Genomic DNA, 12,192 nt, shown 5'->3' with positions numbered 1-12,192 from the left:
AGACCACCTCCTGGGTGTCCCTGAGAGGTGATCTTGCTGAAGAGAGAAAGGCGGCGAGCCACATGCTTACAGGCCACGTTGAGTCTGCAGTGAAGCAAGGAAGGGGCGGCCCCGGGCATAGCCTCAGAACCTAGGAACCTCAAAGCCTTCCCATGTCCGTCACAGACCCCAGAGTCAGGCAGCCACCGGCGTCTGGGCATGGCCAGGTGCGTCAGGCCGCGTCACGGCTCAGCGTGGGGGCGCTTTTGCTGAAAGCCACAGCTCTCGCTCCCAGGACGGGCACTGTTTCTCTCTGCTGTCACTTGGACCCCCCGCACCCTGTAACTACAGGAAATGAGGACCCTCGACCGGTATATCGGGGGGGGGGGTGTGACGCCACACCCTCACCTGTGCCGGTGATACAAACGGGCGGGGGTGGGGGGAGCATCAACGGTTCTAAAATGAAACAGTGACGCTCTCAGCTGGAGCTCTGGCAGGTCCACAGTGGCTCCTGCGGCTGGATGGGCCCTGTCCTAGTCACCTGCTGAGTGCCTCAGACACCCGTGCGTCCCTCTGGAGACCCAGGCGCAGGTCCTGTGGGCAGGGCCTGTGACTATGGGGCTCTCTGAGCCCCCCAGGTGACTCTGATCACAGGCCAGGCTTGGGCCCGTTGCCCCTTTCTCGACAGGCCCCAGCCTGGGCCCCTTTGTCCTGAATCAAGTAAGCCTGCTGGGTGATCCTCCCGGGACTGAGGCCTGGGAGGCCCCCAGGCTGGGGGGACATGTCTTCAGGCTGTAGGACAGCATCTTGCTGGGCTCCCTCTACAGCATCCAGGAGCTTCAGACTGTCTGCTCCCCCCAGGGCAGGGGTGAGGGGGCTCATTTCCTCTCTAGGGACCCTGGCCCCTCCCCCTGCCCGTGGTCTGGACAACAAGGCAGGGCTCTGGCTCCCTGCTCACCTCGCCTTCCACCTCCAAATGACACGCGTGGACAACTCCACGGGGGCCTAAAATGGACCATCTGCTCATCCCTGTGGGACGGCCCATCTGCTGTGAGCAGGGTGTCATTGCATGGAAAGAGGACCGCCCTCCATAGCTTTACTCCAACGGTCCCCTGCCCGCTGCTCACACCCACTTTCCAGGATGGGGTGGGGGTGTTTTTCAAAAGGAAGCCATTAAAACAAAGAGAAATGTCTCTCCTCTATGTGTATCTTCCTTCTAATTTGTGGAAAGCTAACAATTGTGGAGACAGATTCTCTATGACTCCACTCATGTGAGGTCCCCAGAGGAGTCAAATCCAGACACAGAGAGTGGCAGGGTGGGCGCCAGGGCCTGGGGTGGGGGTTGGGGGGACTGGTGTTTCGGGGGGACAGAGCTTCAGTTGAGGGACATGAGAAAGTTCTGGAGACGGATGGTGGGGACGGCTGCATGACACGGTGACTATACTTAATACCACCGAATGCACTATTAAAAATGGTTAAAAAGGTCCACTTCATGTTACGTATATTTCACCATAATTTTAAAAGCTAGAAAGTCAAAACAGTATGAGGACACTGAAGCCTGGGCCTGACGACCCCCTGCCCGGTTTGGGCGGCCTGGGAGCCTCTCTGGCTGAAGCAGCTGTCCCTGTCCCAACAGCTGTCCCTGGTCCTGGCATGATGACCAGCAGTGCCCCCTCCTCATTGGAAGAGGGTCCTGGGCTGGAGCACAGGTCAGAGGGTGGCCCCCTTAAGAAGGCAGGTTTCCAAAGCCAAGGGAACTAAAAGCAAAAATAAACCATTGGGACCTCATGAGGATAAAAAGCTTCTGCACTGCAAAGGAAACAATCAACAAAACTAAAAGGCAACCGACGGAATGGGAAAAGATATTTACAAATGACATATCGGACAAAGGGCTAGTATCCAAAATCTATAAAGAACTCACCAAACTCTACACCCGAAAAACAAATAATTCAGTGAAGAAATGGGCAGAGACATGAATAGACACTTTTCTAAAGAAGTCAGCCAGATGGCCAATGGGTGCATGAAAAGATGCTCAACGTCACTCCTCATCAGGGAAACAAAAATCAAAACCACACTGAGATGCCACCTCACGCCGGTCAGAGTGGCTAAAATGAACAAATCAGGAGACTATAGATGCTGGAGAGGATGTGGAGAAACGGGAACCCTCTTGCACTGTTGGTGGGAATGCAAACTGGTGCAGCCGCTCTGGAAAACAGTGTGGAGGTTCCTCAAAAAATAAAAATAGATCTACCCTATGACCCAGCAATAGCACTGCTAGGAATTTACCCAAGGGATCCAGGAGTGCTGATGCAGAGGGGCACTTGTACCCCAATGTTTATAGCAGCACTTTCAACAATAGCCAAATTATGGAAAGAGCCTAAATGTCCATCAACTAATGAATGGATAAAGAAATTGTGGTTTATATACACAATGGAATACTACTTGGCAATGAGAAAGAATGAAATCTGGCCCTTTGTAGCAACGTGGATGGAACTGGAGAGTGTTATGCTAAGTGAAATAAGCCATACAAAGAAAGACAGATACCATATGGTTTCACTCTTATGTGGATCCTGAGAAACTTAACAGAAGACCATGGGGGAGGGGAAGGAAAAAAAAAGTTAGAGAGGGAGGGAGCCAAACCATAAGAGACTCTTAAACACTGAGAATAAACTGAGGGTTGATGGGGGTGGGAGGGAGGGGAAAGTGGGTGATGGGCATTGAGGAGGGCACCTGTTGGGATGAGCCCTGGGTGTTGGATGGAAACCAATCTGACAATAAATTTCATATTTAAATAAATAAATAAATAAATAAATAAATAAATAAAAAGAAGGGAGGTTTCTGCAAGGCGGCTTTGCAGTCCCTTATTCTGCCTTTAGTCAGACAGACGGAGGTGACAGGCGCCCCTTGGCCCCTTCCCTCAGGCCAGCCATCTCGTGGGTGGTTTTCAGAACGGACCGTCTCCTGCCACTTTCCCACTGAAAGTCTTCAGAGCTTCGCACAGTGGACAAGGTCCTGCCTCCTCACTCTCCGAGTTCCAGGCAGCGCCTTGGCCTGAAAGGGCAAATCTCGGACTTCATATCCTTCGAGTTTCTGCAGACGGTCACATCCCTGGGGAGGCCTTCCTGGGCACCCTTCCTTTCCCAAACGTGTTCTCTGTCTCATTTCCATCAGAACGTGCTGTTACAGGACTTCTCAGGTACAGGACGATACGTACAGTCAGGGGGTGCCTACGGGCTCACCTTTGGCTCACCCGGGTTCCAGCCCTGTGCCCAGAGTGGGAAATCCGTGCTGGCTGCAGATAAGGGAAGAGGCATCTGTGTGAAAGTAGCCTTGTCCTCCGGCCCAGAGACTAAAGCCTGAAATGACCTTCACGTGCTGCCTGCAGGTGGGTTGTGACGGGGAGAGCCACATCAGAGGATTGGCAGAGGGGCCCCTGAGCTGCTGGGGAGAAAGCCTCTTCCAAACCCATGGGCATCCGTTTGTAGCCCAAACCAAAGTCTCAGGATGAAAGGGGCAGAGAGAAAGAGAGAGAAAGAGGGAGAGATATGGCTCCAACCCTGTGCCCTGAATTGCCACTTTAAGAGCAATGTTGGCTTCCTGCAGAGGTGGGTGGGTTCCCTGCAAGGGTCTCCACAAGGGTGGCCTCACCCCATCAGGCCGGGAGGAGGGGCTTGAGGCTACCCACAGCCACTTTCCAAGTCTGCCCCGCATTCCTGCTGCTTGCACTCAGCTCCAGGGAGGGCTTGTGGTTTTCTGTTCCAAAGACTCTGTGCATGAACCTCTCAGCTGGGCACTAACCCGAGAGGGACCAGAGAGGGATGTGCATCCCAGGCCAGTCAGGAAAAGATAGCCAAGGAGAGCCCCCCACCCTCCACGTCCTGGCTGGGGAGAAACAGGGGGAGGGCGTCCGCACCAGAAAGGGAAGCTGTGTGTTGCAAAGTGATCTGAGAGATTGGGATCTGGGATAAATTCTGACTTTGGAGAAACTAGTGCCCTCTGCTGCCTGGAAGGAGATCTTGGGCTCGCCTGGCCCCGCCATTGACAGACTAACTACAAGGTGGGTCCTAGGTTTAAAGAGCCGTGTCTGCTTTTTGCAAAACAAAGAACAAACAGACTAAGGCAAGAGCGCCCTTGAGCCAGTGGCTGCTCCTCAGTTTCTGCCAACCTGATGGGAACTTTCCATCGGACTTCGCCTGCAGCTTGGGGATCGGTGTGCAGAGGGGGTTTCTGCACGTTGCTTTGAGAAAACCGTTCCTCTGAATTACAAAAGCTGGATGTGTGTGTGTGTGTGTGTGTGTGTGTGTGTGTGTTTTAAAACAAAGTGGGAAGGCTCAGGTGCATTTCTCGGTTTTTATTAGTTATGTCTTCAGTGTGTTTTTGAAAATAATAATGGCACATGATTTATTTCGTACTGACTTCAGATGCAAGAACTTTTATTACTTTTCAGGCTCCGTTGGGAATAAAGTGGCCTTTTGGCAAATGCAAAAGATCTGAACACTAATGAGCTTTTCGGAAGTTTACTTGTTACGTGAAAAACGACAGGAGATTTGCCCAAGAGCCAACGGCAGGCCTGTGTCTTCGTCCCCTTACTTGGTGTTTGGGAAGGTCAGCTTTACCGTGACTCATCCAGAACAACGGGGTGCCACTGTGGAGGTGGTCTGAGGCAAGAATTTGCTGGAATCTACTGGAGAGGCTGAATCAGGGAAACAGGATGAACATCTGCCCGCATCGGGGTGCCTGTGTCTAGGAGCCCAAGCATCACCAACAATCAGCCTGCAGGGAAGCGAACTTAACCACTCTTGGGTCCCACGTGTGCACAGGGGTTAGCGTGAGCAGACACAATGGTATGGTTACAAACTGCTATATCATCATTAAAAATGCATTTGGAGAGGCTTAACAGCTATGCAAGAGATAAATATCTCCGCTGGCTCTTAAACCTTAATTAAATGTTTTAGTATTAATTGCTATTTATTTAAGGGACAATAAGTACCCTAGTAAATCTGAGCGAACTTCCTGGCCCTTCTCCGCTCGATGCTCATGTCTGGGCATTAATTGCAAGAATCAGGGATACTTAGAATCCGAATGCTTTTCTCCCATTGAGTGATAAACGGTCTGTCCAGCACGTGGAGACGGAATCTTTAAGCATTTATCAAAGGCTAACAAGACTGTTTGCATAGCCCTGCTGGTCTGCGTCTCCCGGAAAAGAAGGTGGCCGGAGCTCCACAGGTGCATGGCGGCCTCAGGGCAGGTCCTGACGGCTCTTCTCACCTCCCGACACGGCCCCCCTGGGATCCAGAGTGAGTGGGTCCGGTCTTCGGACACAGAGGCATCCTCTCCCGCCAATGGAGGTGGTCCTGAAATAGCTCCTCGGACGAGCTGGCAAGTGGGGTCCAGACAAGTGGGGTCCAGACGCCCTGAGAGGAACGTGGTCCAGGCGGGGCCCGCCGGGGAGTGGAGGAAGGGGAGTGCCTGCCAAGCTTGCGGGGGTCTTTCGATGCCCCGTGTTGCTTGAAGAGAGAGCTGAGCCGAGGAGACAGCAAAGCTTTCTGGAGCAGAGAAGTAAATTAAAGCACTCTTTCCTACTTTTTGTTTTTTTAAGTCAGGGCTACGGCTCAGTGCTCAGGGTGCATGAGAAGGCTGTAGGCTCAGGCTTCCGGCACTCAGGAGCTCATCTCTCGTCTGCCTGGCTCCCACGCTGCAGAATCAGGCTGAATGTCCCAGGAGGCCGATTTCGTGGGAAAGCCTACCCTCGTCAGCCACCAGCTCTCTTCCCGCGTGGGGCTGGGCAGGGGGTGGCACGGGGGACAGACAGCTCATAGCACGGGGGGCACAACCAAGGCTCTCGGATGGTGGGCAGAGCCAGGCCGCCTTGGGTCGGACCGGCCCCACCATGTGCAACCTGACTGAACTCAGGCAAGTCATTTAACTGCCTCGTGCCTGTTTCTCCTCTGTAGGTGGCACTTCCGGGAGGACAATATGAATCTTTAGATTGGAAGAGTGTCCCGTGAGTGCCCCCTGAGGGTCCACATTAGGGAAACTGACCCCCCGCGGGGGCTGCCTGGAGGGTAGGGCATGCCCACTGCTAGGCTCTTGAAGGAGGGGAGCTGGGGTCCTGACGTGCAGGGACCAGGTCAATGTCTTATGCTCGCATGCATTTGTCAAATCCTAAGAGGCATGCTGGAGACCACCGGGCCATCCTGCAGAGGCTTTACCAGGCCGGCGGGGACCCTGCTCCTAAGAAGCAGTGCCCCGTTGCCAGCCTGGCTGGAGCTCCAAAGGGCGCTCTGTCCCTGGCCTTAATGAGGTGAGTCACGACAAGGCAGACGGAGGCATGAGCTTCTGACGGATGGGCCTCGGAGGCGCATCTGGCTCTTGAATGGTCGCGGACGAGACTGCGCTTTCCCTAACTTGCCAGCACGGTCTCAACAAAGGCCGTTTGTGGGGGGCGGGGGAAGGGAGGGGTGCTTTCTTTTCTAATCTAATTACGTTTCTTTGCCCGTTGGCTGAACATCACGCTAAGCAGGTCATTTTGGCTTCAGGACAGGAAGTGAGGGCTGGAGATTTGATTTGGAGCAAACACTCGATTCATTAGGGCTGGATTAGCACAGATTTCCACCCCCCCCCCACTCCTATTTCTGATGGCTCCCACAGGCCCCCGTTTACACACAGCCAGCCGAGTTCTTGGAGGGGCACACGTGTGTCCCAAGGAAACACCTTCCTGCCTCTGCCCTTCTGCCCACTCTGACCACGAGCCCCGCGTGAGGAGGTGAGCGGAAGAAGCGGTATTTTCAGACCCCGATAACCCATCCTAGAAACTGGGTCCCCTACTCAGGGAAGGGTTGTGATGTCACAGAATATCTGTGGACGAGAAAAACCCAGCCTCAAAAAGAAAGACAAAACCAAAGAGCCCAGCCCGCGGGTTGCGTCTCCTGAACTGCGCGTAGAGAGCGTGTAGTCATGGGGGCGAAATGCTCTTTCTCCCCCAGCAGCCCGAGTGTTCGGGAGATTCGGTGCAGAAGAAAGCAATTTAACGTTAGCATTAAAGTTAATATCACTGAAAGCAAACCAAATGTTCCTATTCAGCAGAGCATGGAAAATTCATCCTGTTTTGGTGCCGGTCCCTGGCTTCAAATTAGTAGATGTCTCAACCCTTTGCTTGCTTCCTTTATCATTTGCCTTCTTATCTCTTATTTTTATATTCCAAAATTATATTTTAATTCTGCTTTGTGCCCTCCCCCGTCGACGTACAGTCATTCGATGCAGGTGTGATACCTGCCCATGTGGCCGCTGCCCTGGTCTCTGCCTGCTGAGCGGCCGGGTTTCCCTGCTGGTCCGAATCCCTGCCTGTCTGTCCCTCCCCTCCACTGGGGCATTTCTAGCAAGTGAAGCAGAGAGACCACAAGCCCAGCCCTCCGGCTCGAATTCGGGACGGCCACACCACCTGCCATGTCCAGAAGGCCTCCCACTTATCCCAGGGTTGGGGAAGGTGAGGCAAAGGGGAAAAACAAAATCAGTCAACGTCCAGAAAAAGAGGTACGTACCATAAAATAGACACATGGCGTCTGCCCTGCCCCCAGGAGGTACACAAGACTTCGGCCAGTCAGCAGGAGATTTCAAACCATTTCTCAGACACAAAGGCCACAGGAATAAGATGCCGATCAGAGGAGGGTCTGCAGGGAGCAGAAAAACGGGCTTGCACGTGCCGGTACAGAACAACAGGCAAGCCGGCCGGCTCAGGCCTGCCGCTGATCACCGGCGTCTTGAGTCACAAAGAACCCAGGAGATGTAATGCTCAGCTTGGACCCCCCCACTGGTCTTCGGCAGGAACGGGGAACCCCCCACAACGGCCAGCTGACACTCGCTTCCGCCTGGGAAGGCCTTGGAGGACACATGGCCTGAGGGATCCTTGTGCAGAAGGGAGCTGGCATTCTAGATTTCAGTGTTTTAATTGGTAGGACAAGGGCAAAGCTTAGGGTCTCCGCCTCTGAGGGCAGAGATAACACCCACTTTACTGCACATGCTGGAGCGCGGGGGGCCTGACTCCGGAAATGGCTCTCCTGTTATCCGTCACCTTTGAGACCTGAGCCATCGTTTCCCAAGGCCAGGGAGACCCAGCAGAGCGTGACCTCAGGCCCAAAAGCAAGAACCCGCTCTATCCAACGCTTCTGAGCCAGGGCTAAGAGCGCCAGCCGCGCCCACACTGCACGTGGACAGGGCAGGGCCAGAGGGGGACCAGTGGGAACAAGGATGGCCAGTCGGCGACCCTCCATCCCTGCTTCCCTAAAACGGAAGCTCTCGGCCGGGATTCACAAACTGACGCACACATGTTCACTCGGTGAAATGCTTTGAAATGCTTTTGCCAATTCTTTGTGAACGAGGCCTTCGGCAAGGCTGGTAGGCAACCAAGGAGCTCCCCCAATGTCGCCGAGTGTAAGTGCAGCAGGCAGAGGACACCCCTGAGGCCCTGCTCTCTTCAGCGGGGAGAGGAGCGTCTCAGGGAACATTGGGAAGATCGCGGACTCCCACGCAGAGGTGCAAGACAGGAGCTTCCGGAAGACCCACCTGTTCTCACGGCCAGGACAAGGTCCCGCTAACCATGGGCATCACAGCTGGACGTCACCCCAGTCTCCTTGACCGTGGCTCTGGGAGGAAGGCTTTCGGGCCCTCGGGCATTTACTCCTAGCTGCTTTTCTTGCCGCCAACAAGGGGACCCTCAGGTCTGTCTGCTTTCTTACTCATTTCTTCCTAAGACTTTTCAGTGGTTGGGAATTTTTTTTTTCTTTTTATTTACAAAATGACGCCTAAGTATATGCTCGCTTAAAAAAATAGCTTGTTGATGTTTTAATCTAATGCCGGATAAATCCCTGGAAGCTGACTCAAGGGTTTCTTCAGTGTTCCCAGGGATGGTTTTAGGGTCATGTCTTCCTTGAAGGATTACACATGATTAATAAAAAAAAAGAGCACTTAATAACCCAGAGTCTCGTTGGTGTTTGCTATTTTGGCTAGATGCGCTGCTGACATGTTATTGACGGGGGCTCTGAGACGCTGGCGGTGGGCCAGGGGGGAGGGTGCGTGTCGACAGGGGGGCGGGGGGAACGTGTTGACATGAGAAGGCCCGGCTCTGTGAGGCCGGCGGGATGCCCGCTCATCTGCCACCACATGCTGTCCGGGGTGGGGAGGCCTCTGCCCGCTCTCCAAGGGTAGGGTCTGGAAGTGGATTCTGGATGCTGCAGTGTCCTGTCTCTGGGTGGGGACACACCTCTTTATGTCTAGCCCGCCCCTCTTGGTCCGCTAGACCGGCTGTGTGCATTTGCTCAGCCCCCCCTCCAAGACACATGACGGCTGCCCCACACAGACCCACGGCCCCTGTGACGACACCGTCCCGCCAGGAGCCTGTGGAGGCGGCAGGCACCGGCCCAGGCCTGAGCTCACCGGTTCCCGTTAAACGTGGACTTGTACTCCCCCGTCGGATGCAGCGTCTCGTCTGCGTACACGGGCACAGCCGTCCGCACACACTCGTGGGAGCACTGGAGGGTCTCGTTGTAGGCCGTGAAGATGTCCAGGCTGCTGGGCACCCGGGCAGGGGTGAAGTCCGTCAGGTTCTGGCAGCTCTCCTCCTGCTGGTTGATCTTCCGCTGGTGGCTGGTCCTGCGCGTGTTCCCGCTTTGGGCACAGCTGGAAGAGAGCCAAGGCGACGTGGGGGCGGGGCGGGCCGATGCCCAAACCCAGCGCCTAAACTGTGGAACCTTCCTCTCCAGGCATTAATTATTCGTCATTTAATATTAAATGGTAATTTCCAGCCTCTTCGGAAAGATCAACCACAATCAAACAATCAGCTTGCTCTCTTTTTTTTTGTTGCTGTTGTCGTTAATAAAATCTGAATTGTAAATGTGGCCATTATGGCAGGGCCGCTTATGAGGTAAGTGGCTGAGCTGGGTTATCCCAGAGCTGAGGCCCTGTCTGGCCAAAGGATGTCACCCAGGCAGTGGTGTGGATGCAGTTTCCCCACGAATGGGTACGGGTAGGGCTGGTCTGGTGGTTCGTTCTGGAAGGGACGATGTAACTATCTCTGGGGAGAATTAGTGAACCGGGAGCCTTGTGCCTTCAGCCCTGCCCCCGCCCAAGCTCCCAGTTGGGGATGAAAGCTGGTCGCGCATCCCTCACTGCCGCCACCAGGTCTATGGAGAGGACTGTTCCGCACTCCCCATGGATACTTCCCTCCTCCTCTGGTCCACAGAGCCTTCCCAACACTGTCAAGGATGGACATGGGCCTCCCTCCCTTGTCAGCCAAGGTGTCTGACCCAGAAGACAATTGGTGACCCTCTCGGTCACTTCTGGCAAGTCACAAGAAGGATGAGTAGAAGCCCCACCCCCACGGAGGAGGGCAGCTAGGAGGAAATTTGGGGAGCCCCCAGTTGGAGGAACCTCATCAGGGCACCAGTGCCCCGTCTCCCCATCTCTGCTGTGCTCACAGCCAACGCAGAAGAAGTGGCTTTGAGGGGCGAGTGTCACGGTCATGCCCTGTCTCGGTTTTCCAACAAGAGGAGCCCTGCTTCCCGATGCAGAAGCCCCACCCTGTAAGCAAAGGCAGGAAGAAAATTGCAAAAGCCAAGGGACTCCCCCCAAGGTCACGGAACCGCCTCATCCACGGCCTGGGTTGTCCTCCCCAGGAGGACTCTCTGAGGCTTTGCTGTAAACCCCACTGTGGGAAACCAAGAGGGAGCTGGCCTGTTTGTCACACGGCTGGTGACACAGAGTCCTGCCTCCTTTGGGGGCAGTCAAGAGGGTCGATGGGATTTGCCCTGCCATGCACCCATGCGCTCCTGGGCTCCAGAGTCCCTTCTCTGGCCAGCCATCCCCTGCCCAGGACTGCCCTGTGGCGAGCTGAGTGCGGTCCTCATCACCAGTCCCAGAAAACGCCTGGGGTCTAGGGTTCGCCAGCCTTCGGGAAGCCTCACTGTTGTCCGCGAGGTCGGTTTTGGGGGTTGTGCCAAGCCCCTCCTTCCCACCTTTGCTGACCCTGGAGACGGGCTTTCTCTCGAATTTCCGTTGTCTGGACACTCGGGGGCGGCTGCCACCCATGAGCCCTGTAGGATTTCCTGCACCTGCCAGCAGCAGGGGGATTATCTGGGTGTGTTACTCTACCAGGGACTTTGAGCTCTGATGCTAAAAGGAGACACATTTGCTGGAGGAGAGGCTGCAGGCACACAGGGCCTCGGAGGTGTGTGTTCAGCAGGGTTACCCAGCAGTGCCCCGATTTTCCCAGGGGTGTAGCAGGTGCATACACCCAGCAAGGCCAACCTCAAAGTAGGCCAATTTCCAGGAGGAAATAGGCAAAGGCAGGCGGCCTGGAGCAAGGCAGTAACCTAGTTCAGCAGACACAGAGCGGGGGCAAGAAGAAGGAAGGATTCAAGGCGGCTGAGCCTGGACAGCCAGGGGCAGCGAGGGGTGGGCACAGATCCGCCCAGGCCACCAGTGTCGGGTGGGTGACATCGCAATTTACACACGAGGGCAGAGACAGACAGGGACAGCTGCCACCTGAGGAACCGTCACGGAGGCTGGGCTCGCCCGTATTCTGCAGAGAAAACCACGGTGAGGGGGGACACTCCCCAAGGGCTGTATCTGGGAGCGCAGCACCCGTGGCCGGCCGGGCTGCCCCGGGGCCGACGGGGAGCAGGGCGTAGCGCCGGGTTCTCTGACCCAAATGAAAACTCAGTGATGTGGGACCGGGTTTGAAAAGTAGGAAAGTCTCTGTGCACACTTCCCGGGGGACCCCCCATTTCCAGGCCAGAGGGGCCGAGGAGCCTTACCAGTTTTTTAAGACAAGAGTTGTAATCAGAGCAGCTATGACCATGATGAGGGAGACAGTGATGGTGATGATCTGATGAACAGCCAGACCTGGAAGAGAGGAAGTGGGGGGCAGCCGTGAGACCAGGGTGTGAGCAGAGGAGCCCAGCAGGGGCAGGGCCCTGTTCCTGCCAACTCAGGTCTCTCCTTCCCCAGGTGCCCTGGCTACCAGCGCTGTTGTCACCTGAAGTCCAGGAAGCGAGGCCCCAGCCCCGCCCTCTCTGGGTCCCCCAGCTGTGACCGGGCCCGCGGGCAGCTGTGTCCTTTCTCGCACCTACCTGCCGAGCCTGCCACCTGGCCCAGGTAGGCTCTGGCTGACGCATTCCTCCAGCCCCTGTCACCCCTCCTCCCACCTGGGTGAGGGGC

At 55.4% G+C, this 12,192-nt stretch overlaps 1 protein-coding gene across 1 annotated transcript in view; it reads right to left on the bottom strand.

Moving 5' to 3' along the window:
* The window catches only part of AJAP1 (adherens junctions associated protein 1), a 130,469-nt gene that overhangs the window by 10,012 nt on the left and 108,265 nt on the right, over positions 1-12,192 (bottom strand). Inside the window, exons 3-5 of the mRNA XM_043573619.1 lie at positions 11,790-11,877; positions 9,412-9,654; positions 7,521-7,649 (exon numbers count right to left, since the gene is read on the bottom strand). Of these exons, the coding sequence (XP_043429554.1) occupies positions 7,580-7,649; positions 9,412-9,654; positions 11,790-11,877 (401 nt within the window). The 3' untranslated portion in view covers positions 7,521-7,579. The remainder of the gene's footprint in view (positions 1-7,520; positions 7,650-9,411; positions 9,655-11,789; positions 11,878-12,192) is intronic.

This window comes from Prionailurus bengalensis, chromosome C1 (genome assembly GCF_016509475.1).
Source record: "Prionailurus bengalensis isolate Pbe53 chromosome C1, Fcat_Pben_1.1_paternal_pri, whole genome shotgun sequence".
Classification (NCBI taxonomy): domain Eukaryota; kingdom Metazoa; phylum Chordata; class Mammalia; order Carnivora; family Felidae; genus Prionailurus; species Prionailurus bengalensis.
This window is presented reverse-complemented; position numbering and strand designations above follow the sequence as displayed.